Source organism: Geospiza fortis, unplaced genomic scaffold (assembly GCF_000277835.1).
Source record: "Geospiza fortis unplaced genomic scaffold, GeoFor_1.0 scaffold134, whole genome shotgun sequence".
In the NCBI taxonomy this organism is placed as follows: Eukaryota; Metazoa; Chordata; class Aves; order Passeriformes; family Thraupidae; genus Geospiza; species Geospiza fortis.
The window spans coordinates 88,242-112,594 of NW_005054396.1; the positions used below are offsets into that span (position 1 = coordinate 88,242).

Sequence of the window (24,353 nt, forward strand, 5' to 3'; positions counted from 1 at the left end):
GTTATTAAGTAGATAGTCTGCCTGCGATGAAACAGCAGTGGGAACACTGCCTTTACTCAGAATATTTGTGTGGGGGATTTTGGGTGCATTTTTAATAATGATTTGAATGTATTGTGTCTTGACTTTTTCTTGGCTACACCCATTTCCCCCCACTCTATTTTGTTTTGCTGTTGGTTTTAGAAATGCAAGGATTATTACACTAGTGTCTCAAAAATCTGAGTAGCAATTTTTTTCCAGGCAGAGTTGCATATACAGGTTTAATGTTTTTAAGTGGAGATGTGTACTCCATTGAAAATCCTTTGTGGGTGGATTTGCAGCTGGGCTTCATGATGGAATCCAGGTAATCAGCCAGAAAACAAAGCTGGAAGGGTGTCAGGAGTCTGCACTGGAGGGTTATAGGTCTGGAAGTGGGACCAGAAGTGTGGTCATCATACAATGGGAAGTGTCTCATGGGGGGAGGATGGGAAGTCTGGAAGTTAAGTCAGTGTCAAAAATCACTCAGACATAACTGTAAAACCAATAAGGTAGATATAATAAGGCTAAACTGTTAACCAATAAATAACTCCTAAGAAATTTGAAGAGAAAATAATTTGTACTGGAAGGGTTGTTTATTGAGGTTTCCATCTACATTCATTGCAAATCTCAAATAAACAATTGCTTGGGAAACCACACTGATTTTCAGTATGTTTGGCCTTTGGAGTATAAGTTGAGGAAGTGCTGATTTACCTGTCATGGTCCAAGGAGATTTTGTGGAGTAATACAGGACTTGATTCTCTTGTTCTTTGTGTTATTCAAGTAGAAAAATAATCCTTTGTGTAAGAAAAAGTGAAATTACCTGCTTTCTTTGCTACTTAGATGTAACTTTTCAATATATCTGCACAGAAATTAAAGCTAGAATTTGCATTAATGTTTATTTTTGGTACTGGAATGTTTCCAAGGTGTCTATGAGTCTGGATCCTGTTCCCTGCCCCATGGAAGAGTTTCTGCTCACATGTGCTGCTGGCTCTGGGGAAACATCCACAGGCAAGGAGAGCAGGAGGATAATGATGACATTACTGGGTGGACTGGAGGACACCTGTCTCTATAAATACACATTATTTTTCCTGTTAAATGACTGATGCTGAGAGTGGTTTTTAGATGAGCTATTTTTAAGAGAGCATGTTGTCCACTAAGGATGTCATTACGTGTTGCAAGAGTTCTAATATAAACTGTTTACATATTGATCTTGTTGTATATTAAGCTGTTTTTTCCTTATCTTCAACAGGCAGCCAGATAAACTAGTGGTGGTTTGGACAAGAAGAAGCAGAAGAAAATCCTCTAAGGTTAGTTGATTCCTTAGTAAGTCCCAACTTGAGTGACAAACAGGGTCAGTGGTTTGAAGGACTGTTTTTCTAAATGTGGGGAGCAGCCAAATAAATAAATGAGAAATATTTTAGTTGTTGACTTTTCTTTTTAATTCAGTTTATCCATAAAGTTCAGAATAAACTGCTGTTGATGTCAGTGCTAATTTATGGGAACTCTTAACTCTGATTTCAGCTTTGGTTATTTGTTTAGCAGAACTGTATCACTGTCAGTTCAATTCAGTTATTAATTGCTACAGCTAATTAGAAAGGAGAATTGGTTTCTCTACTAGAAGTGTATTAAAAAAAAGCCCCAACTAATTAAAAAATAGTAATAAAGAATCTGACATCCCTGCAATAGGCAGATAAAGCCTGAATAAGAGGCTATTTCACAGCCTGAAATGCTGCAAATAAAAAAGAATAAAAGCAGGGTCTTTCAGCCCAGCAGTGTGTCTTTGAAGTGAGTATTTACATCTTCTACAAACACTGTGGGCAAACCTGTAAATTTGTGTTTCATGACTAATAACTTGGTAGCCTGAGGAATGGGAAGCTCTGAGAGAAGTCTCTCCAGTGTCTGGACACTGATAAAGTTTGTCTTTCATGGGGACAGGAGTGTATGCTGTTTTCCTCCCTTCCCAGGAGCATCTCCTCTTCTCTTTGAGATCATTTGGTCTTACTTGCTCATTCCCTCATTGCCTTTCCCCATGCTGTGGCCTGTTAGCCTCGTTGGATTTATGGCAAATGATCTTGTCAGAGAGGAAATTTTGGAAGTTATAATAATTCTTTGACACTTCATAAAAAAATGATGGTATAAACTTCTTTTTTATTTATGTACTTGTATAATGCAAAATGATGTTTCAAAGAACTCTGTAATAGTGGAAAGAGGGCATTCATGATAGAGAAGAGATCTTGAAATAATTGTGCTGAAGAACTTAAATATTTATAAAATATGATACACAGTTTCCTACCCTGCTCAGGAGAGGTTTTGGGTATATATTTTACTGATACTCCTCTTTTTCTGACCTTTTTTTCTGATTGTTATGCATATTTGTTGTATTTTGTCTTTTAACTTGAGGTATAAACTATTCTAGGCTGTTTTAGGTAAAGACTGGTTCCTGACTGCACAACTAAATGTCTGCATCCAAAATTCTGCTTCAGGTTATGAAAACCCAAAGGTGTTACCTGATGAGTAAACAAGGGTGTGAGCTCAGTCTGGTACCTGTTCCTGTTCCATACTCTTCAGCAAAGCCAGCCAGACTATTCCTGTTTCACTGAAACATCAACTAAGTCAAGTTCCTTTGAATTTATAGCACAGTGTGTGACGGACAGTAAGTGCTGATGTCACTAACTGATGTCTGATGTGGCTCACCCTATGACAACTTCTCTGTATTAATTCATTTAATTTCTGTTGCACAGAGAGGTAAAAGTTATATCAAACAGTAAGTGCAATGCTTACACAAGCTTTGTAACCCTGAAAAGATTGGTGAAAAACAAAGTATTTGTCATAAATGACTGCTTTGTTGGGGTTCAGAATACGTTCAGAAAGAGAAACTGTAACAGAAATCCAGCATGGCTTTGTGAACTGATGGGTTTCTGCCTGTCATTTTATAGAATCCAAATGACAGCATTTCCCTGAGGCAACAGGATTTTCTGGCATTAGCTTAGCCTTTTGGGCTTGAAGGTTTTTTTCAGCTGGGCCATAAAGTTCCATGATATGTCCTCATTTTTGGTCACCAGGCAGTAGAAGCAACTCTTGGATAAACTGGCCGATTTAAACCTGAGACTCAGAAGAGTCTTTGGCTGACTAAGTCATGTTTAGTAAGATCCCACAAAGGTTCTCAAAGAGGCTGAGTGGCCCTGAAACCTGGGCAGAGCATAGAGTTAATTTTAAAGCTTTGGTAGTTGATGTGACTTGAACTGTTTGGGTCAAAAACTGTAGATCAATAAATGTTCTTGATCTCTTAGTCATCCTGCCAGTAAAATACTTTATTCAACATACTTGTTTCATCTAATTGATTTATTGGAAGCAAGTCAAATGAATATTTCCTCTTATTTTATTTTTGGTGGACACTGGGTTCAATGAGTACAAAGCATTAATAATTGTCTGTTTTTCAGCTTCTTGAGAGGGAGGAAGGGAGGGATGAGGTTTTACCTTACTGTAAAGATCTTGTGAAGAGTTTTTTGGAGGTTATGTTTTCTGAACTTTTCAGATCATTAATGAGGCATATCACCAGCAGATAGTTCACAAGCTCACAAACATGGCCCTTTGGATGCTCTCCAGTAGCTCTGTGTCTCTTTTGTACAAAAGATATATTAAGCAAAAATGTCATGCAAGTGGAAGATGGAGCTCTGGATGAGCACTGGGATGCCTGCTCAAACTGATACAATTTTAAAATGCCATTGAGCTGAAAGCTGAGTTCTTGATGTCCTTTGAAGCCGTTGTTTTTGTGGGTTTCCATGATTTTCATATGCTTCCTGTCCCATATGCTCTTTTTCCAAATAAGCTACAGTGGTTCCTTTATTAAAAGAAATAATAAGAGGCATTATGTGCAGGAGTCTGATTATTTTTCTTCTTACTGTGGGAAACATAGAATAGGAGCTGTAGATATGTTTAATTACAGTAAGTTTCAAAGTGTTGCAAATGAAAAGCAAACACTCATTTTGAAAGAGCATATAAATAGCAGTCTGAGGGGTGGATGGATACAAGACCATAAATACATCCAGCAGTTACTGACCTTAATGCAGATTTAAGTTACTTACAGTTCTATTTTGGGCCCTGCTCTGCATGGGCAAGTGTAATTTCAATATATTTCATGAGATGTGTCAGGACAAGGTGGCTCTGTGTGGTTGGGCATCTCCACTGTGTGTGCCAGAAGTTTACATAAAATGGTGATTTGCAGTTTTGCTGTGCTTGGCAGAATTGCTGTGCAGTCCTAGAACCAAAATGAACTTTCAGTTTGGGGAGGATGGGAGTCACCTGTCTGTTGGTGGAAATGCTGTCTGTTTGCAAAATCAGGTGCACTCTTCAAGCTTTATTTAGATGATACTGTTCAGCATCCATGGTTTACAGAAGGTGCAGCTTGTAGCTGTGGACAGATTTAACTCTTTTTCAGTACCCTGGCACACTGGAAAGTTGCCTGCCCAGGTTTTCAAGTCCTGGGCTTTTGGATCTGTCTCTCTCTCTCTCTTTTTTTTAAAATTTTTTTATTTTCTTTTTTTTCAAAGTGGTGGAAGAATGTCTTTGTTCTAGTGTAGAGCAAGGGAAAAACGTGTTGAAAATACAATTACCTTCATTTCACTGTGATGCTCTCAAATTTCCAGGCTTTGAACTAAAAAATTTCGATTTGAAAACAGATGTTGCCGTAATGTCAAGGAGGTACTTTCTACTATTCCTGTGAACATGCAGAGGCTTATGGTTGAATTATACACCTCTGAAAAATCAAATTTGCACTTGCTTCTGAGAGCCTGACAGAATTATTCTTCAAAGATTCTTTTTGTATCAAAGCTGAAAGAAGGGGCCTTGCCTGTGATTTCAGCACTTCTCTTGCAGGTTTATCAAAGACGTTTAAGCACAAAGGAGAAGGAACAATGCTGAGAAAAGGGAAAGAACTTGGGCAGTGAGAAGTAAGAGCCAAGAGAGGCAAAGGGGCAGGGAGAAAAGGAGTCTCTTGTACTCAACAGCAGCCTGGCCAGCATTTTCCCAAGGTTCTGCCATCAATACAGCAGCAGCTGGGTCACCTGTTTTGCTGGTTTTGGCAATCTGTTGCTTTTTCTGACTGCTTTATTGCCCAGTGCCAGCCCTGCGTGTCCCTGCTGGGCTGGAGTTCCAAAGATGTGTTGTGACCCTGATATGCTGATGACTGTCTGGGACCAGCACAGTTCAATAATGTCACTCCTGGAGCTTCTCAGTTTTTTAGTGAAGTTATTTACAAGATCATGCTGTGATTGTAATCCCTGACTGTGAACTGGAGGTCATTAATATTCTTTTTATTTTTTCCTGGGAGTCCCACAAAGTTGACTTGTGGTGACATTCTCAGGTGCAGTGATGATTGTCTCAGAAAATGTTGAGAAAAATAACTCTGCATTCAGGCTTTTTTGTTTGTCTGGGCTTTGATTTTTTATTTGGTTGGTTGTTTTTCTTTTCTAATAAGAAACCCTATAGATGATGTGAGAAACTGATTGAAGACACAGGGAAGAGGCTCTTTATCTGAGAATCATCATCTACTGTGGATGGTGAATAAGGCAAGATCTGGTGAACCAAATAGAATGATTCATGTATTTAATACATGATGTATTCATAATGTATGTCATGAATGTGTGTGTTTGAAATCAAACTTGAAGATGTAGCCCAGTCCTAGAGAAGCTGTGGTGGAGATGAGTTTTTGCTGGTTCCCCAAGCTTAGCAGTGTTTCTGAGCTTTGTAGCAGTACCACACATGTGCACAGTGACAGTTGTAACGCGTGTGCCTGCTGGTGAATTGAGACATTCATGGGAATGTGGGAATCCATTGGTTTCCTTGTCTGCTCTAAGAGGGCACTGACAGCAGTGTGTTGAACAAAGACTGCCTGGAGTTTCCAGGGCTTTGAACTTCCTTCTTTGGCACGTGCTGGGTTTTTTGGACAGCATCCCAAGGCATGAGTGTGACTGGAGCGTTGTTCTGGTGCCCAGCCTTTTTAACTGGTGAGCCAAGCACAGGGATTTCAAGATGATCATGGGAGGGATGCAAGCTGTAGTCTGGAGTATGGCCTTTAATTTGTCTCCCTTTGTGACACTGAACTGAGTTACAGAACAAGAAGAAGCCATTCACAAACTGCTGGTTTCCTCTGGTGTGAGGGAACTGGCAGCTTTTCCCAGTCCATTCTTTTTCCAGTAGGTCCATTAACAGCCATATACAGCTCTGGCTGTCTTGGATGGTGGATGACTTTCATGGGATGCATCACATGGAGCAAATCCTTGGTGTTCCAATGTTCCAAAGCCACACTCCTGGCATGGAGGCACCAGATGAAAGATCTGGCTGCTTAATGTCAGCTCTTCCTCTTGAGTTCTTTTTTTTTTTTTTTTTTTTTCCTTTTTTTCCTGTCTAAGTGTTCTGCCTGGATAACACTGAAGAAGAGGGATTATCCTTACAAGCTGAGCTGCCCTAAGCACTGCTGGAGCCAGTTGAGCTCCTGCTTGCTTCTTGTGCCCTGAACAGCCTGTCACACGGACAAGTAGCAGAGCTGGCCTGATCACAGGCAACTGGCAAAAAATTTATAAGGAAAAGAAAATCAGCAGTTTGCTGGCTCACAATAAAGCCACTTTTATGGCTGCAGGTGAGGAATAATCGTGGGTCTGTTTCAGATGAGTTTTGCTTTTCAAACCCAATATTGATAGCTTGGCAATAAGAACATATTTTTTATACATAAATATAAACTGTTCCATAATTCACAGCAGGCTCAAAATATTATGGTCAACTCTAGCATCTTACAGAAAAGTAACATGAAATTATCCTGCACAACAGGATGAGGCAAAGTGGAAGTGAAGAAAGCAGAAAAGAGATGAAGCATCTGAAATTGCGAGCTCCTGAAATAATGTAATGTCAAGTCTGTCATTCCAGTTCAAGCAACGCAAAACAGCAGTGATATTCACATCACAGGTGGTGGATTGCAAAGCTGGCTGCCTGGATTGGAACTGTTGTTTTAAAGAGAAAAATGGATAGCCTGAAGTGCTTGTGCAAGTTCTGTAGGCTCATCCACTGCCTTTCTTTAAGAGATTTCCTCCTCTCCCAGTCATCAGTTTTGTGCCAGAGCAATGCCGTAGGTTGGACAATGTCATTCACAGCCCTACTCTATTTATAGGATATTTCAGCAGCCCATCCTGTAGCTCCTGTTTCCAGATTTAAAAGAGCTTTCATGCTATGTTGTTTTCTCTCATGTTCTACTGGCAGAAAAAATGAAGAGTTGCCTTTTGCTTTGAAATGAGGCAAAGCACTTCTGCTTCTCTTTCCAGACCATGGTTCCCATCCCTCAGGCCTGGAGACAAGTCAGGCAAGGGCAGGGCTGTGGGTGAGGCACCTGCTGCTGCAAGTCACTTCTGCTTAGCTGCCCTTGCCTTGACTTCCAAGACAAAAGGAGATGGCTGGTGAAGACCAGTAGCAATTGAAGAAGAAGTGGGTCTAAAGGCACAAGCACCTGATGGAAAATGGAGTTAAGGAGGGGATTAGGGTGGAAATGTATTGTGCAGCTGCAGCCCCTCGCCTTGGCTGAGCCCTGACAGCAAGTCCTTGTCACCTGCAGTGATGGCCTGATCCAGCTCCAAGTCAAGGCTTATAATTTGGGAGTTGAAAAGGTTTTTTGATATAGGCCAGATGTAACTTGAAGAGACTGTGGCATAGAGGTGCCTGGCATGAGAAATGTTGCATTAGAATAACACTCTGCATCTTAATTTTAAATTACTGTCATTTGCCAGCCCTCCGTGTTTCTCTGGATTTGCTTTCCCCTTTCCATTTCTCCTTCCCAACAACCCAGACAGTCCTTTTGATGTTATCTTTTACTGTCATGCTGTTTGTGTGATACAGTGTTTATTTTTCAAAGCCAGAGGAGGACTTGATAACATTCATGATCACAGAACAGCTTTGCTTTAAAAGCTCATTAGTTAGAACTTGTCTCCTGGTTGTTGCTTTCAGTGACAGAAAAACATCTATATCCCTGTGTGTTTATTGTGTCTCACTGACTTTCCTGGTGGAAGGAAATGCTGATAAAGGGCTTGAAGTGAAGTGTTGACTGCACCAGTGAATGCTCATTTTCTAGTTTTTTTTAATAGATGGAACAAGTGACCCTCAACTGAGCAGGCTGGCAGTGCCTGGACTTTAGACAGCAGAAGTTTGACATAATTTTCAGTATTGGCCAAACCCAGCAGGAAGGCACAGGTTTCAGACACATCATGAGCTTCAATTATTTTTGCACAAACTGGTACCTGGAAAGAGGATGGAGTGCCCCTATGGAGGAGAGGTTATTGATTTTACAAGATGCTACCAGGGGACATGGCAGATGAGCTTGTGTCTGGACACTGCCTCGTGTCTGCTGAACATCTCTGTGGGCAAGCTGGGAGAAATGCAGGGGGCTGTGGGTTCTGTGGGACAGACACACAAACTGCAGCTCCAGTGCCTGTGCTAGTAATGGCATCTACTGTGGTGTGTTTTGCTGCTCACAGAATACCTTTTGCTTGTAAAATATATGTTTTGTTTGTGTTATTTGTTGTTGTTTGCTCTGTTATTCAGAAAATACTTCCAGGTCCTCTTTAGAATGACGAGATTAGACTGAAATTCATGGAGTAAAACCAGTAGAAATTGGCTTCTTTCAAGTTGCTCTTATTTTAAAATTCCCTTTTTTTAGAAGCTCCAAGTTGCTACTCTGCAAGCACGAAGCACAGACACTCACTGAAAAATCTGATCTAATTAGGCATCTTTGGGAGCTGGGGTTTCAGGCAGAACATCAAAGAGAAAAAAACTTGTGATAAAACCAAAGGAGAGCTGGCAACATTTGGCACTCCCTACTACAGTGGCAGAGAGCTGCTGCCTCTCTAGGGATGGAACTGCTTCTCCAGCTTTGTCTTTCCTGCTTTGGTACAGTAAAGTCATCCTTAAAGTTGCCCGGGTTACCTTAAGGTCCCAGAAAACGTGAGTCACAGGTCCTGCAAACCTTATTAAAGCAAAAATATGTTCTGATAGACAGCCTGAATCTGGAGTTCTGAGTGTTGGAAGGAGTATAAAATGCAATGAGTGATGCTCTAGAATTAAAGAAAAAAAAAGCCAAATTAATTGGCTTCAGGTAACAGTAAATAGATTGTACAGTCTTTCCTGATAAAACTTCCAGATGTTTCTGATAACACCCTGGCTCTGTAGCTGTCAATTCCAGCAGCATCCTTCCCTCATTTGTCTTATAGCATCACAAAATAGATTAGGTTGACCTTGGAAAAAAGCGTACTTATTCCAAACCAGAGCAGAAGTGCTCACACATGGTGTTTTCTAGGACTAGCTGTTAAAATGTAAACACAGGCCATGCACTAATCCAAACTGATGCTCAAAGGTAGACAGGTTCTCAGTCTATTTAACTGTTGGGGTTTTTGCTATGTTTTTTAGGTATAAGTACTCCAGCATATTAATTCTTAGGTAGCATTATAAATCATTGTTTTCACTTTTCTTTCCTCAAGTAAAATGTCTTGTTCCATTTATGTGGAAATGTGATTAGACCTGCACTATGTTTTGTACACAAAATAAAGCTCAGCTTGCTACAGAAGCTCTGACCCTACAGCCTTAATTTTTGCAAGGCTCTGAGTGTCCTGACCTGTGCTATGTAATACAAAAGCTGAGTTTAGGACCTTGTGAGGAACAGCTTTAGTTCAGTGGAAAAGACTGCTAATGGTCTGAGTTTCCTTACTGTCATTCTTAATTGTGTCCTTTGAAGTGTTCAGTAGAGTCATGGGTTTAGGGATGTGACCTTTTTGGAGTCAGTGATATGTTACTTTTACCTGCATGCCCTGGGTCCTGTGGGAGTCAAGACAGAACTTCTATAATGGGTTTAAACACCTGGGTCTTTTTGTTCCTTTAGGCACACAGCTGGCAGCCTGGAATCAAGAACCCATACCGTGGGTTGGTGGTGTGGCCTGTACCTGAAAATGTTGAAATTACTGTGACTCTCTTCAAGGTATGTTTTCTTTAAAGCATAATCTTTACTATTTCCTAAACAACACATGAAAAATTCTGTCTGGAAATGCCAGATTATAGTCACAAGGTCTAATCTTGCTGGTTTTATGTCATTAACTGCACAGCCTTATGTCCTCAGTTCAGATCTGGGTGAGAGGGATGGTCTGTTCCCTGCCAAAGCTGACTTCTGTAGTTTAGTTAACACACTGAAATACCCATTGAGCTGATTATGGTGAGGCATTGGCACAGAGTCCAGCACATGTGTAACTGTGCACGTAGTACATGTGTAAGGACTTGGCATGGCTTACAGCCTGGTAGCTTTCCTTTAAATACTGGAAGGGAGAAGTTGCCATAACACATTCATTTCTAGACTTCCTTGTTCAGTTTCAGGGTTTCAGTGCATGCTATTGGCTGCAACAGAATCCAGGCCCTCACTTCCCATTATTTAGAATGCTACACAAACATCATAGCACTGATGTGATTACAGCTGTAAGAGTGGATGTGCAGCATTTGAGTAGTACAGAGAATTATAAGATTTTACAGGGAAATTTTTTTATTTTTTGAATTGCATTTGTTCTACTAAAAAAACCCTTATTTGTGTGTCTGTGAAGCAGGAGGAGGAAGTGATAGTTATGCTAGAACTTATTTCCCAAATATCACTGGGCAAGACCCTTTCTGCATAAAGATAAATAATGCAGCTTTGCATGTGTGACAGTGTAGGAGGCTGAAGATTTCTGGGATTTTCATTCCATAGTTCCTCATTCTTTACTCTGGCACCTTCATCTACATTCTGGCTGTTCTTATTTCTAACTGCTCCCTTTGCAGCTTAGGGCAACAGTAACATACTTCTTTCTAATTAGTAGTATTTGTATTTCTTTGTCTTGGGGACTTTCCTGACCTTGGAGTTGGCTTCTGATTAGTGTTAGAATGGGAATTCATTACTTCGTTCATTAAACCTAAAAAAAGAAGGTTGTCTTCTCCCCCCTTTTTTTAAATTCCTGCCTTTGGGATTACACATGAGCACAAACTTCTCAGGTTGACAGTGATCATAAACTATCATAAACTTGTTTCTCTTCTTAGCAAACGTGTAGTCTTCAACTGAGATTTAAAAGTTCACTACCAAAAATTGTTTGCTTCGAGGGCCTCTACTTGGATGAAGAAACTTGTCAGCATTATGTGGCAATGCCACGTCTGTACAATCTGAACATGGTTATGCAGCACTGTAAATGTTGCTTGATATTTTCAACATTTAAAGTGAAGCAGAAATGTACAGAAATCTTGATTGTGATTATGATGTTATGTGAAGGATGAGAAATAAAGTTTCTCTTGGGTGCAGCTCTGTGATACTGTGGGTTTGGAGTGAAAGTGTCTTCCAGCCTTCTCTTGCCATCCCATCTTTTTATTTACACTTGTATTGCTTCAGGATTCTGTTATGTAGAACAGCACAGCAGCCTTGTTAGTTGTGTAACTGAGATGAAGGTAGGATTATCTAGTGAGGGATGGAAGGGCCTCTGGAGCCAGTGTCAGGTATTACAAAAGCTTAATTTTACCCAGCACTAATTCTGCAGGCAGATCTGTTCACTGGACTTCTTTCTCCACCCAAAAATGAGCCTGCCTGTCACAAGAATTGGTCTGGGAGGAGAGGTAGGAGTGTGAATAGCCCCAGCAGCTGTGCCTTCTGTAAGTGGTACCCACTGGTCTCTGGGGGAATGAGCATTGGATTTATAATCAAAATATTGAGAACCATCACACTGTCAGGCAGCTCTTACTGTAAAATCTGCTCTAGTTGATCCTCCAGCTCTTCTAACAGGAGTGTCTGTAAGTGGCCAAACATCCTTTGTTAGCTGTAAGGGAATGCACGTGGGGCACAGAGCAGCTTGTGGAGCAAGCTGTGTGATGCCCCAGGAGTGCTGTAGCTGTGTGAGAGCAGCAGCCTGCCTGAGCCAGCTCTGAGGGGAAGGGGACTGCAGGCAGAAGATGGTGTTGGCCCAGTTCAGGCTGTGCCCTCATGGCTTTGTTGGCTCTGTGATGTTTCAGCTGCAGCACAGAATATGTCCCAGCACCCACAGAGCTGGCATTTCTGTAGCTGGTAGGTTCTGGGCAAAGGCAGTCCAAAAGAAGTGGCTGTTTGTCCCACAGCTGCTGCATTGTCTGGGCAGCGCTGGAGCAGTGGGAAGGGAGGTATGTGATGGCACTCTGCAGCCGCCTTCTGCCAGCTGACTTGGAAACAGGCTGCTTGTATTGTTCCTTCCTCTAGAAGAAAGGGAACAAAAAGACTGAAAACAGCAAAGCTCAGAGAAAGAGGCTGCTCACCTTGCAGTTCTGTAAAAATCCTTTTTGGACCCAATTCCCTGCGAAGGAGGGTGATTACTGAAGGTTTGGCACTTTGCAGTGCCTGCACTCAGCCTGGCCTTGTTTAACAAACAGGAGCTGCTCGCTTTCACCACTGCCGAGAAGCTCAGGGAGCTGCTGCCTCCGTGTCCGCCCTGGCAGAGCCCAGAGCTGGGAGCTGGCTGCTCCCACAGAGCTGTGTAGCAATCACAGATAACAAATGAGTGCAGTGGTGCTGCTGGGAATGGAAGGAGTGGGCTCCAGACAGACAGCTATGTGTTGTGGGAAATGATTCACACAGTAGTGGCAGTGCATTCGTAAGTGGCTGTTGAAATGTGTTGCTGGTAGGATTAGGAGATAAGTCAAGGTTTCAAGTGCTGATGAGAATGTTAAGAGTCTTCTCTCCAGTAGTCAGTGTGGACACTTGAGAGCTGGCTAAGCAAAGTCCCTGTGATCAGTCAACAGATGAGATATTCGGCATTATCTGCAAAGCCCTACTTTGGGTGTTACCTTGCTTACAACAGCATATTTGTAATTCTTGCACAAGCAAAGTACTGAAGAGATTACAACCTTCCTTTTGAAAACTTTAATTTCAAGTAAATGTAAGCTTTTTTGTTTGTTTGTTTCAATTAATTCTGGGCTGCTGGTAAAATTTCATAATGCCCTGGAGTCATGTGTGCAAATGCATCATATGGATATATTGATTCAGCTTCCCTTGGTTAGCTGTACCTCCTGCCCATCCAGCCACTGAAGTGCTAATTACATAAAAAGTTCCATCTGTTCTGAAACTTCTTCCTTTGCTGAGCTCCACACTGATGTTAGTTATGCCTTGGGTTTTTTTTCAACTGAATTGTGGAGGAAGAAACAAAATGAAACAATAAGCCTATTGTGCATTTAAAATCCATAATTTGTAGTGCTTTCATGGAAAGATTCACAAATGCCAGAAAAGCCAGAGATGAATTCCCACTTTTTTTTGTTTTGTTACCATGGTTGTGCTCCAGAAGTTAATTTCTTAGAGTCCCAGCATTAGCAAAGTTAGCTACCACATATGAAAACTTGTATAGTTTTCTGTAGGTTTATATACAAACACAAATCTTTATCAGCTGATAGAGATTTTAAACCAGAAATTTTCACTGCCAAGCAAGCTCAATGCTTTTAGTAGAGCTAAATGAACATCAATTGTACTATGAGGATTTAAATTGCAACATCATTATTTTCTAACTTAAAAGCAAAGTGACTTCCTGTTCAAAAATGTTTGTTCTTCAGGAGTAAGCATGGACTTTGCTTCATTGGATTACACAAAACACTTGTTTTGTCAGTAATGTACATGGTTTATCACATCAATGTACCATTTCAACAGCAGGGACCATTATCAACTCTTAATTCCAAGGTTTGAAAAAGACATTTTAAAAGGCATAGCTTTCTAAGCACACAAAAAATAATTATAAGTAAAATAAGGATGAAATAGATGATCAAGGCATACTTGTGTAGTTGAAAGTATTCCTGTTCCCACATATTACTCAAAAAAATCCCTATAATTCTTCTTGAAAGCCCAAGTCAGTCATGCTTTGATTTTATAGAATAATAACTGGCCATGCTGTAGCAGGATCACTGCATGAAAGCCAATGTGCTGTCTCAGAGGAGGAAAAAAAAGAACCCAAATCAGCCCAAAACCTCTTCATAAAGCCATTTCTCTTAAGTCAAGACCAAGTTCAGGTTCAGAGCATACTTATTTCAGTTTAGAAGGGAGCAGGGGCTTGAGCAGACACTATGGAGAATACTCCATAAGAACGAAAACCAGTTCCATAAGCAAGGTGTTGTGTGTCAGATATAAAAATCATAAACTTGGGGAAGTAAGCACATCTGCACATCAAAAAATTAAATGGTTAAAAACTTAAAGGACTAGTGGGGGACTAATTTTTAAAAAATATTAAAAAAAAAGGAGATTCAGTGCTTGTTGCCTTTCTAGCTCAGAGGCTTTGCTGGAAAGTGTGAGCTTGGTGTGGTGATGCACAGGGATGTTCCTGCCAGTCTCCCCAGAGCTCCCTGCTTTCTGGCAGCTCCAATTAAAGCTGATCACAGTTGTATGTGATTTTCTAGACTAATCAGACCTCTGTAATCAGCATTGAAAGCAACAAGAATTGGGTCAAATTTTGAGTCTTGTGCAGTTTCAAGCAGGCAAGTACAAAAGCTGAGGACAGATGCTGGAGAAGCCAGAGCATCTGCTGCAGGTCACTGGTGAAGGGAGATCACACACCCTGTCAGTGTTTGATGTGATTTACTGTGACAGTCCTTAAGCAGTTATTCCCCAAGAAGAAAGACTGAAGATTAAGGCTGGTATGAAGTGATCTAATTGAAAGACAAGCTTCAAAAATCAGGAGTGCTTAGGCAGGAGGCACGGGGAAGGAAGGGAGGAAGGGACTAACAGGCTGAACATCTTCCCTACCCACTCTGGCTGCTGATTAGGAAATGCAGCAGTCCCCTGATATGTCCTTTCTTCTGATTACAAGAAATACAAAAGTAAATCTGAATATAACCTGAATTATTGGACAAGGTTTACCTTTCTTCAGTCATCTGAAGCCACTTTGTACTCTCCAGAAAGGATCTAGTCCTTAAGAAGAATGGGTTCACAACGGATTGATCAACAGAGAACAGAAAAATGTGTCTGACATGTCCTTTGCTCTTCCTAAGCCCAGAAGAGTTGACTTTTTGGGTAGTTGTCATGTGGATGGGCAGAATGGTGTCACAGAAAGAATCTAAGGGGTGGATTGCAAAGAAAAGCTGATGTCCTGTCTCTTGCACTGCTCCCTACTATTTACTTGTTACCAGAGTATTACTTTTAGCACACTAAGGTCATCTTATGAGACAAAAAAGAGAGGAAAAAAGGGTAGAGAAAAAAGGCTCTAAAACTTAGTTAAAGATGCTGGAAAGGAACATCAAACTGAGGCAAGAAAATGGGACCCATGTCTTGGTACTAAAAATGATGATTCTTTTTTAACATAGTAAAATGAGGAGGAGCAACAAGCTGTTCAGTCCATTTGACCTAATGCTTACAGTTCTCAATTCATGGTGAGACCATAGTGAATGCTGGATGGAGTGTAGTTCTGCATCTGTGGTACACTGGTGAAGCAAATATGCATTATCAAAAAAAAAAATCTCTTGCCAACTCCCCTCATGTTACAGCGAGATTGAGGCAATTTGTTTCTTGATCTTTTTAGGTAATTTTCATTATCATTTGCTTTTAGGAAATGGGAATGAGGTCTGTTTATAACTTTTGACTTTAGGTATTCCCTGCTTGTATCTGCTTGCAGGTGAGGTGAGGTTTCGTGTGCTCTGTTACCAGAGAGTGCTTTCATAGAGAATTGGAGCATTCCAAAGGCTTCTGTAACCATTACTCCCAGAGTTATTCTTCTTTGGAATAGCATTTTTTTCCTAAAACATAGTCACCAATGCTATGGTCCTCAAATAATAGTTTGCTAGGTACATCACATGAGTTTTATGTGCGGAATGAATGGAGAATATAGATTAGCCAGTGAGGGAAGTATTTGGTGTTGTGTTGGTTTTTTTAAACTGGTATTTACTCTCTTCAAATCCAAAATAAGATGAAAGATTAGCCAGATTTATAAAAACAACACCTGTTAAGGAGACTACATGAGGAAATGTTAGCCCCAAAGGTAACATGTTGTTTGCAATAGAAACTGTGTTATAACTGTAATCATACAAGAAACTGTGTTATAACTGTAATCATACAAGTATCTGTTTGCGTGAGCACTTAATAAAGTTGTAAGTTAATTAGAAATAGGACTCTGTGCTGCTCCTTGGGTTTCTGATAAAAGCATTATGTGTCTGTTGCAAGGAAATGCTGAAGCTTATATATTTAAAAATTATTCAGGGTTTTCTCTTTCTGGAGACATTTTAAAGGTGACAAAAATATGGCTTTAAAAAAAATTTGGATTCACCTTTAAATCTGAAATATCCTACACATATGCAAAGTGTTCATATATCAGCATATTTCATACTCTCTGAACATTTGGTAAGGCTCTTCATTAGAGAAGTCCTTGAAGCTTTTAAGGGCTGTTTTGGGGCAATCCACTGCGTTTATCTTCCTGAAGTGTTCACAACTTGCTTTCAAGTGTATGCTAAAATGTTGAACATGAAGGAGTCTTTGCATTATACAGTGTTATTTTGCTCTGTCAGATGATCAGAAATACTCAGCAGAGCACCTGGTTCTGTAGCCCTCAGAGGTGTGAGTTTTATTGCCACTGACAGAGAGCTTGGCTTGGCTTTATAGATTATTGCCTTGCAGAGACAAAACAAGGAGTGTTTTGTTTGTTACATGGGATAAAATATTGGACCCTGACTTTGGAAGCAGTTTTAGGTCAGCCTGCAAGCTTGTCCTAATAGCTTCTGGGGGAGGTAGGAGAAAAAATTGAGCAGGATGAAATATTTAAGAGATGAATCACTTATTATGGAGTAGCTTATTAAAACATAAAGTGGTTAATGATCCCATTAAATCTCATTATGTCATTTCATGCTGTATCAAAGGAAGCAGTTAAACAGAAAGGTAATTGCCCCAGGTTAACTCTTAAAAATTTTGAGTATTTAATAGCTGGATTACAGAAAGTTAGTTACATCTGTAGAATTTATATAGTATACGCCAAACCCACAGATACTGTGCTTTATTTACATAACACAGAATTCCACAAACGTGATTAATGTGATGGAGATATAATTACATAATCTGATATTTACAAGACATTAATTGGAACATGGAGATACCTCAGTATAATTTTGTATGTATCTACTTGCCCTTCTGTCCTTATGGTTACTGGTACAGCATGTTTTGACACTCATTTGCAGTATTTAAATTAGTCTCTTTTTTAAAAAACCTCTTAAAAGATTTACTCATGTATAAAAATGAATCATCAGTTTTGACATAAGTTTTTAGCAACATCTTATATTCTTTCACTGATAGTATTTTACAGGGGGGCTGTGTGGGAAACTCACTCACTTGGCTGGGTTTTGGAGGAAGGATGCACAGGAGGGGATGGGATAATATCCTCCTAGAGGTGTTATTGTAGTTCATCCAGAGAGGAGGTTTATTTAAGAGCACCCTTCCCGAATTTTTTGTGTCCTGGAAAAATTTTAAAAAAACCCAAATGACAACTTTTCTCTGGTTGTTGGTGCTATAAGCTCATTACTTACAAAATATTTTGTGTATCAAAGAGAACTAGTTAAAAAGTGGTACAGTACCTCTGTCTACTGTCTGACTTCAAAACAAAACTGAAGTAAAACAAGGGTTAAAGCAAAGATTAAGGTAAGGTGAGTCAAGAAGATTAAATGTGAGGCTTGTAGCATCCTGGAAAAAAAAAGGAGCATGGTACTAATGGATAAAAAGTGGGAGCAAAGTATCTTGATGCATTTTGTTAATTTAGAGCACCAAAATGGAATTGCCATGCTTGCTATGGTGTCAGGACCAGTTGCCAAATAGTAGCAAGAAAACTGAGATGCTGAGGGGTCTCATATGTGATATTGGGAAATGCTGATGATATGGAAGTGACATTTACCTCCAAACACCCATGGTGTGCAAACATCAGGGACAGAGGAGTAATTGAGTGTTTTCCTGTAACTAGAAATAACAGAATAGGATTGAGGTATAGCAAAAGCAGGTTTCATATAAAAGGAAAGACTCAAGACACGTTCTCTTAGTGTCACAATCTATTTTGCAAGAGTACTAGAAGTTTTGCTGCAGTTGTTCAGAACTTGGACTGGATGATTAATTTTTTTTTTTAAGTATTTTGTTTAAAGTAGAATCCATGATAGAGGCTTGAGAGAAATGACTTATTGCCTTCTCCAGTGTTATTTTACTTTCAGACAACAACAATACAGACCACTCCAGCAGACTGAAAGCTCATTAAATTAAAAAAAAAAAGCGCCAAATATATGAACTTCATTGTTATTTTTCTTCCTGTTAGTGAAAACGTTTTCTGATCCTCACATGTGATACCATAGAAGTGTTGTGAACTCAGGATAAGAGTTCACAAGATATTTAAGAAATCTGCAGTGGAAGGAGGTGCTGTGCTGAAGCTGTGACTTTGGATCTCTGCTTGTGTCCATAGAGTCTGGGCCTAGGGAGGTTGGGGTGAGCATCTTCTCACTCCTGGTGGAAGCAAGTGGCTCCCTCCACTGTTGTCTGCAAGATTTGGATTTGTGGTGTTTATCTGGGAGGTGGAACTTGAGAATTAAAGAGAGATTTATCTATTTTTTTTTTCCTGCTGGATGAAAGGAAACGGAATTACAGGCCTTCATCAGCATCAACCTCGAGTTTGTATTTTTAGGAGTCTCTATTAATCCTCACTGGCAGTTTTACCCCAACTTGTTCATCATACAATGGACATCCCATAAAATCCCCATCCTAGCTAAATATTTCTCTCTGGCATCTTCTCTGGGTAAAAATAATTCAGAGTATATGAAAATCTTGGCTGTTTTGTAGTCTCTTGCATCCTGACTTATTTTTAGACTCAAATTCTCTGGTTTGTTTTTCTAGGATCCCCATGCTGAAGAGTTTGAAGACAAGGAATGGATGTTTGTCATAGAGAATGTAAGCTGGAATGTTGTTTTGGTTTTTTTTATATGTATAAGACTTAATCATTTAAAAAGATTAAAAGGTGTCCAGATGCTGAAAAAGTCTTGAATAAAGTCTGAGCAGCTGAACCACCATAAATCCTAGCTCTGTAGTAATGAAGGCTTATTAAAATACCTATTGTACAGTAAATACCTATGTTACAATTAAAATGCAGGAGAGGGGAGTGCTGTACTACACTGCTTAAACTCCTTCCCTGTAAGGCTCAGTCTGCCTTGCATTAGTGTGCTGTGAGCAATGGAGTGAACAAGTTAGAGCGGGGTCATGACTCGCTGCTTTATGGGCTGTGACGCATTGTTTGTGTCTGAGCAGGGCAGTGAACGAGTCAGAGCTGGGTTATGACATCTGTATGTCCCAAAGGGCAGCACACCCTTCTGGGCCTGAGTGCCACTCTCTAGGGGAGAGCAAGAGTTTCATTGCTTGCCTTGGATGGATGAGGAATTTGGGCAGGATGGGGAGGTGGGACCAGCAGTGAGGAGTGTTATGAGCTGCTCCCTGGGATCCCTCTGCACGTCCTGTGCCCCAGGAAAACCCAAAAGCTGCTCCTGTGAGTCTCCAACTCCTCCAAGGCAGGAGTTCCCAGAACTTCTGCAAGAGAGCTGAGTTCCTGAGGGCTGCACAAACGACAGGCTTTGCCAAAGTGCACTGCTGGCCATTGCATAGAGCAAGTGCTGCATGAAGTATTTTTTTCCTTTCCCTTCTCTGTTCCGGGCAGCAGCTTCCGCTCTGGGGCTGCCTGGCTGAAAAAGGGGAAGCTGCTTTACCCAGGGTTTTCTTGAAAAGAAACTTTGTCTTCAAATATGTTTTAAAGGATTGTGGTATCAAGACAATGTTTATTGCTCATCAATATAGTTTCATTAAGGACTGTTTCTCAGTAACATAATTTTAATGTTGTTTTTAAACAAAAAAGAAATTGCTTTTCTACCAAGTAGTACCACATAGCCCTGAAGTGTGGGGGAGCAATGGATTTTGCATGTTATCTTTTTTTACCTAAAAATGATTTTTTTTCTTGTCGGTATTGGAAAGTGATTTGAATATCTAAAGTTAAGGTTTATTCCTATCACCAGTAACTGAACATTTAAAAGGGCTGAAAGCAAAGTGCTTTATTTATACTTTTGTTTTAAATGTCAAGTTTCTATTTTCACCTATGACACTTGTTAACACAAAACATAGTTTAGTTACTGTTTCCTGGAGTTTCCTTTTCTTTCTCACGTAGTTTATTTTAATCAGGGAAGTCTCCATCCAGTTGTCACCATACAAGTAGCTGTGGATAAAACAATGTCAGTGCATTTCTCAGCCAGCCCCTCTGGGTATAGCTGCATTTCCTGTGACTTGCAGATGATTTTTTTCCCAGGATTTTATATGGGGCATAGACTGAGCTTGTGTCCTGCTTTTTTACATGTCAGTGTATTCCACGTAGAGGGGGCAGCAGACCATCTGCTGCCTGCTGTTCTTGCTCTCTGCCTCTCATCTTTGCTGAGCTGTGCAGGACAATCTTCTATTATGTGGGAACTTCTTCACAACCTCAGTTGTGCTGTTAGTTCATCTCACAAGAACTGCCAAATAGTCACATAGGTAGATGTTTATTCTTTGATTGGAGGATACAGAAGTAGTATCCTCAGAATTATATATTTAATAGTTTTACCACAAAAATTACTGAGAGCTAAAGAAACGATAAAACCGGCTGCTTTCAATCACCTCGTTTTCCCTTTTTTTTTTTTTTTCCCTAATGCTGGAAGAGATGGAGAGACTCTTTTCCCAGGGTAACAGCTCCACTTAGTGGTGGATGAAAACATGTTCATCGGTTGGAGCAAGTCACGGTTGTTCCAATGGCTAGCTGACATGCCAGAGCATGGAACACCTGCCTGTTAAAAACAGGGGAGCCAGGCAGGCAGGAGGTTGTTCTCCTCACACCTTATATTATAGGCATTTACCTTCTTCAGGCCTAAAGTGTATTTTTCCTGGATTTACAACAATATATTTGTCATTAACCTGGCAAGACCAGGTCACCTTTGGGAAGCATGGGGACATTCAGAGTCCTTTGGGACCTTTTCTGTTTTGTCCAGGGATGTTTTCTGTCTTGATAGGCTCAGGGCTTCCCCTCCTCTTTGGTCAGCAACACTCAGAACACAAAATACTGAAGTCTGAAGAGCTTAGGGATGTGCTTTAATTGTGAAGCTATGTGAATTCTGCTAGAAATTTTGAGTTTGTTTCTTTTTTGATTAGTATTAAAAGTCAGTCTCCAAAATAATTTTGTTATGCTTCAGTATGGCTGAGCAAAGGCCAGGTAGAAGAGATGTACATCTGCAGTTTGATGCCTTTGCAGGCAGATGCTACCAAATTCCAAACAAGTTTATTCTGCACTTTCAGAGGGATTTTTAAGTAGCGATGAGGTGATTTGTACAAGAAAGCCATGCTGTAAATGAAAAGGAAACAAGATACTTGATTTTTGTGGTTATTTTCTTGTTGGAGATATATGTACATTACTTCATGACCCATTACCTTGATTATTGTAGATTTTTTTCTAGCTGTATTTTTATTGCCCTAGTCACTCTGTATTTGTATTCTAGTAAGTGAACTTTGTCATCTACTGTGTGTATAATCCATAAATAGTTTGATTGTAGAGCAGTTTCTTACCATTTAAATCTTGGTATTCATTTTCCATCAGCCTATTCTATGTCTTTATCTCCTTCACAGCTGTGTTCTGTGTATATTTACTGATAACTTTCTTGTCTCTAATTTAATCTCTCTTTAACCACAATCTGTGTAATTGATTATCTGCTTTTATGTCATGAGGCAGTTATTGGAATTCTTTTGGTGTTTTTTATGTTCTATTGAATAATAACATTGAGTGTTCAGGTTGGTGTTGCAAGTAGGAGAGCAAGAAATTCATAACTAAGACTAAGACTTGCCCATGTGTAGAGTGGTAGTAGGCTTTCAAAATCTCACAGACTGCTGTTAGTGTATTTTGCCTATTCCATTTAATGAACAAGGATGAGTTACCTTCTATTTTATAAGGCCCTTTCTCTAGTAAGTGACTTTTCTCTGTCATTGCTTCTGTGGGTAACTTGAATATATGCTGTTTCCACACTTGGTTCCTTTCAATGTCTGAGCTCATCGAGGGTCCCTCAGAGGTGCCAGGAGGGGAGGGCAGTTTTGAAACAAAGACTGCAGCTCTGAGAAGAGTTCAGCTGACCTGAAGTTTTGGGCTGTGTTTCTTGGTCTCTGCAGATTGCTTAGCTAATGGAATGAGAAAGGGATAAGGAGGGAAGAGAGGAGGTTTAAATTGGTCCAAAGATGTGAAAGCTTTCACTGGCTCTGTGTACAAGAACTTTGTCTCAAATAAAAGTATTTGAAGCAATGGAAAAAATGTCATTTTGCTTCCTAGCACGCTCAAAGCATAGAAAAGTACATAAGAACACCCACTGAAGACAAACCATGATGTTGACTTGTTTGCCAGCAGTTTTGTAGGCAATTACTTCCTACATTCTTAATGAAGCCTAAAGTCATGGAATGTTTTCTGACTTGAAACTGCACAGACTATGAAACAAGTTTCCCAGCTTTTTGTCAAAAATATTTTTGAGCCCATGTCTGTGTGTCTAGCACAGCAATATATTCCAAAGTTCATAGTAGGCTTCTCTGTCTTCCCACCTGGGCTTATGTTTCACTTTTGTCCGTAGGCCATTCCCAGGGCTCAGGGCTGTGGTGAGCAAGCCCTTTCTAGTAGGAAATTCCACTGACAATAATTGCTGTTGTTCCTGACACAAACTGTAGCCCTCTTTTTATGTGGCAGGCCTATTAAAACTTGGTCTTTGCTAATTCCAGACCTACTGATTTGGCAGATGAATGGAGAAACATGCTCCACCTGTTGTTGAAGCTTTGCTTATACATTCCTGTGAGTTGGAGCTGGGGGCAGCCTCACCTGTCTTGTACTGTTGCCTCAAGGCAACATAATTCCAGACAAACACTTGCCTAAACAGTTAAATTTTTTTTTTAAGGTGAGCTCTCTGCAGCACTGCCAGTCAGCCTCTTCAGTGCTCCATTGTCCTTGTAGGGGAATCATTCTGACCCAGATCTTTGTTGATACACTTGAGGCTGCTCTTGGTTTTCTTAGCAATTGCAGCTCGGGAGAACAGTCTGCTTTCTGTGGCTGGAGGCTCCCTCCTTCTGCCTCTGACTAATCGACCCCAATAACGTGACAGTGTTTACGTGTGGGATTTCACTTCCTGTGATTGCATTAGCAGGTCGTTAGCATTCCCTTTCCACGGATTCATTTATGTGAGTGCTCAGTGTCCTGCTCTGCTCCTGCCGCCCATGGCTTTCAGGAACTAACTGTGCCCAGCTCTGCTTGCACTCTGTCACCTGCCTGGGGAAGCATTCCAGGCAGAATTTCCAGGCTGTTCTTACAGTGAGATCTAGGAAGCTGGACTGACGTGCATCTGTCCTTTTTAGAGAGTCTGCGAAAAAGCTTTGATGCCTTTTTAGACACTGTTTTCTAATGATGCCTTTTTGAATAGACCGACTGAAACTTCTGGAATGAGAGCAAAAAGAAGTCTAGAGTTTGCTGTTCACGCTGGCCTTCAGGGAAGAGTTACAAAGACCTAATGAGTTTAGGCTGAAAAAATGAGATCTGACTTTTCCTTCTGTCTGTCGCTCTTGTGTAGCTTCAGGAACCCCAGCCTAGAAAGAGTTCTGAATTGGCTTCCACTCAAATATCAGCAAAGCCTCGAAATAAAAGAAACAGCAGAAAACATTACAGAACAATTGACATAATCAGCTTCATTTTATTGGTACATGTGTGTTCTTTTGTAGTTGCCATCCCCCAGTCCACCCTTCCCCCGTCACCTCTGAAATTCTGGATCATGGTTGCTCATGATGATTTCTCATTTTGAATGCCCTGGAGCATGTTTTATCACTCACAGGTTTAGGGAGATTATTTCTCTCTCTTGAAATGCCTGGCATGACACCACTAATAAAGGTGATAAATAAGGTGAAAGTAATGGGAAAGAGAGGGTAGGTGGTAGGACATAGAAATGAATTTCTTTCTAGTCTTAAAGGACACCAGTTTTAAATGTGATAACTTTTAATACCTCATTTTAGTCTAAGTTTTCATCAGGTACAGCTCTGAATATGTTGTTTTCCCGATGAATCTTTTAGAGAAAAAACCTCATTTGAATAGGAGTAATTAGCCCAGAATTTTGGTAAAAGCATTCTTTTTTACTGGGTGGTTGAATATCTTTTACTACAGGACTGCTGCAACACTAACTCTGCAAGGGCAGGTTTTGCCCTACACTGAATGAGAGCCCAAGTCTAATCTTCCCACCTGTTTCTGGAAATAGATGTTGGGGAGCAAATG

At 40.3% G+C, this 24,353-nt stretch overlaps 1 protein-coding gene across 1 annotated transcript in view; it reads left to right on the plus strand.

Annotated features, from left to right (window-relative positions):
• Positions 1 to 24,353, plus strand: part of EHBP1 (EH domain binding protein 1) — a 204,935-nt gene that overhangs the window by 25,949 nt on the left and 154,633 nt on the right. The window contains exons 2-4 of the mRNA XM_031060945.1: positions 1,265 to 1,322; positions 9,929 to 10,024; positions 18,902 to 18,955. Coding sequence (XP_030916805.1) covers positions 1,265 to 1,322; positions 9,929 to 10,024; positions 18,902 to 18,955 — 208 coding nt within the window. The remainder of the gene's footprint in view (positions 1 to 1,264; positions 1,323 to 9,928; positions 10,025 to 18,901; positions 18,956 to 24,353) is intronic.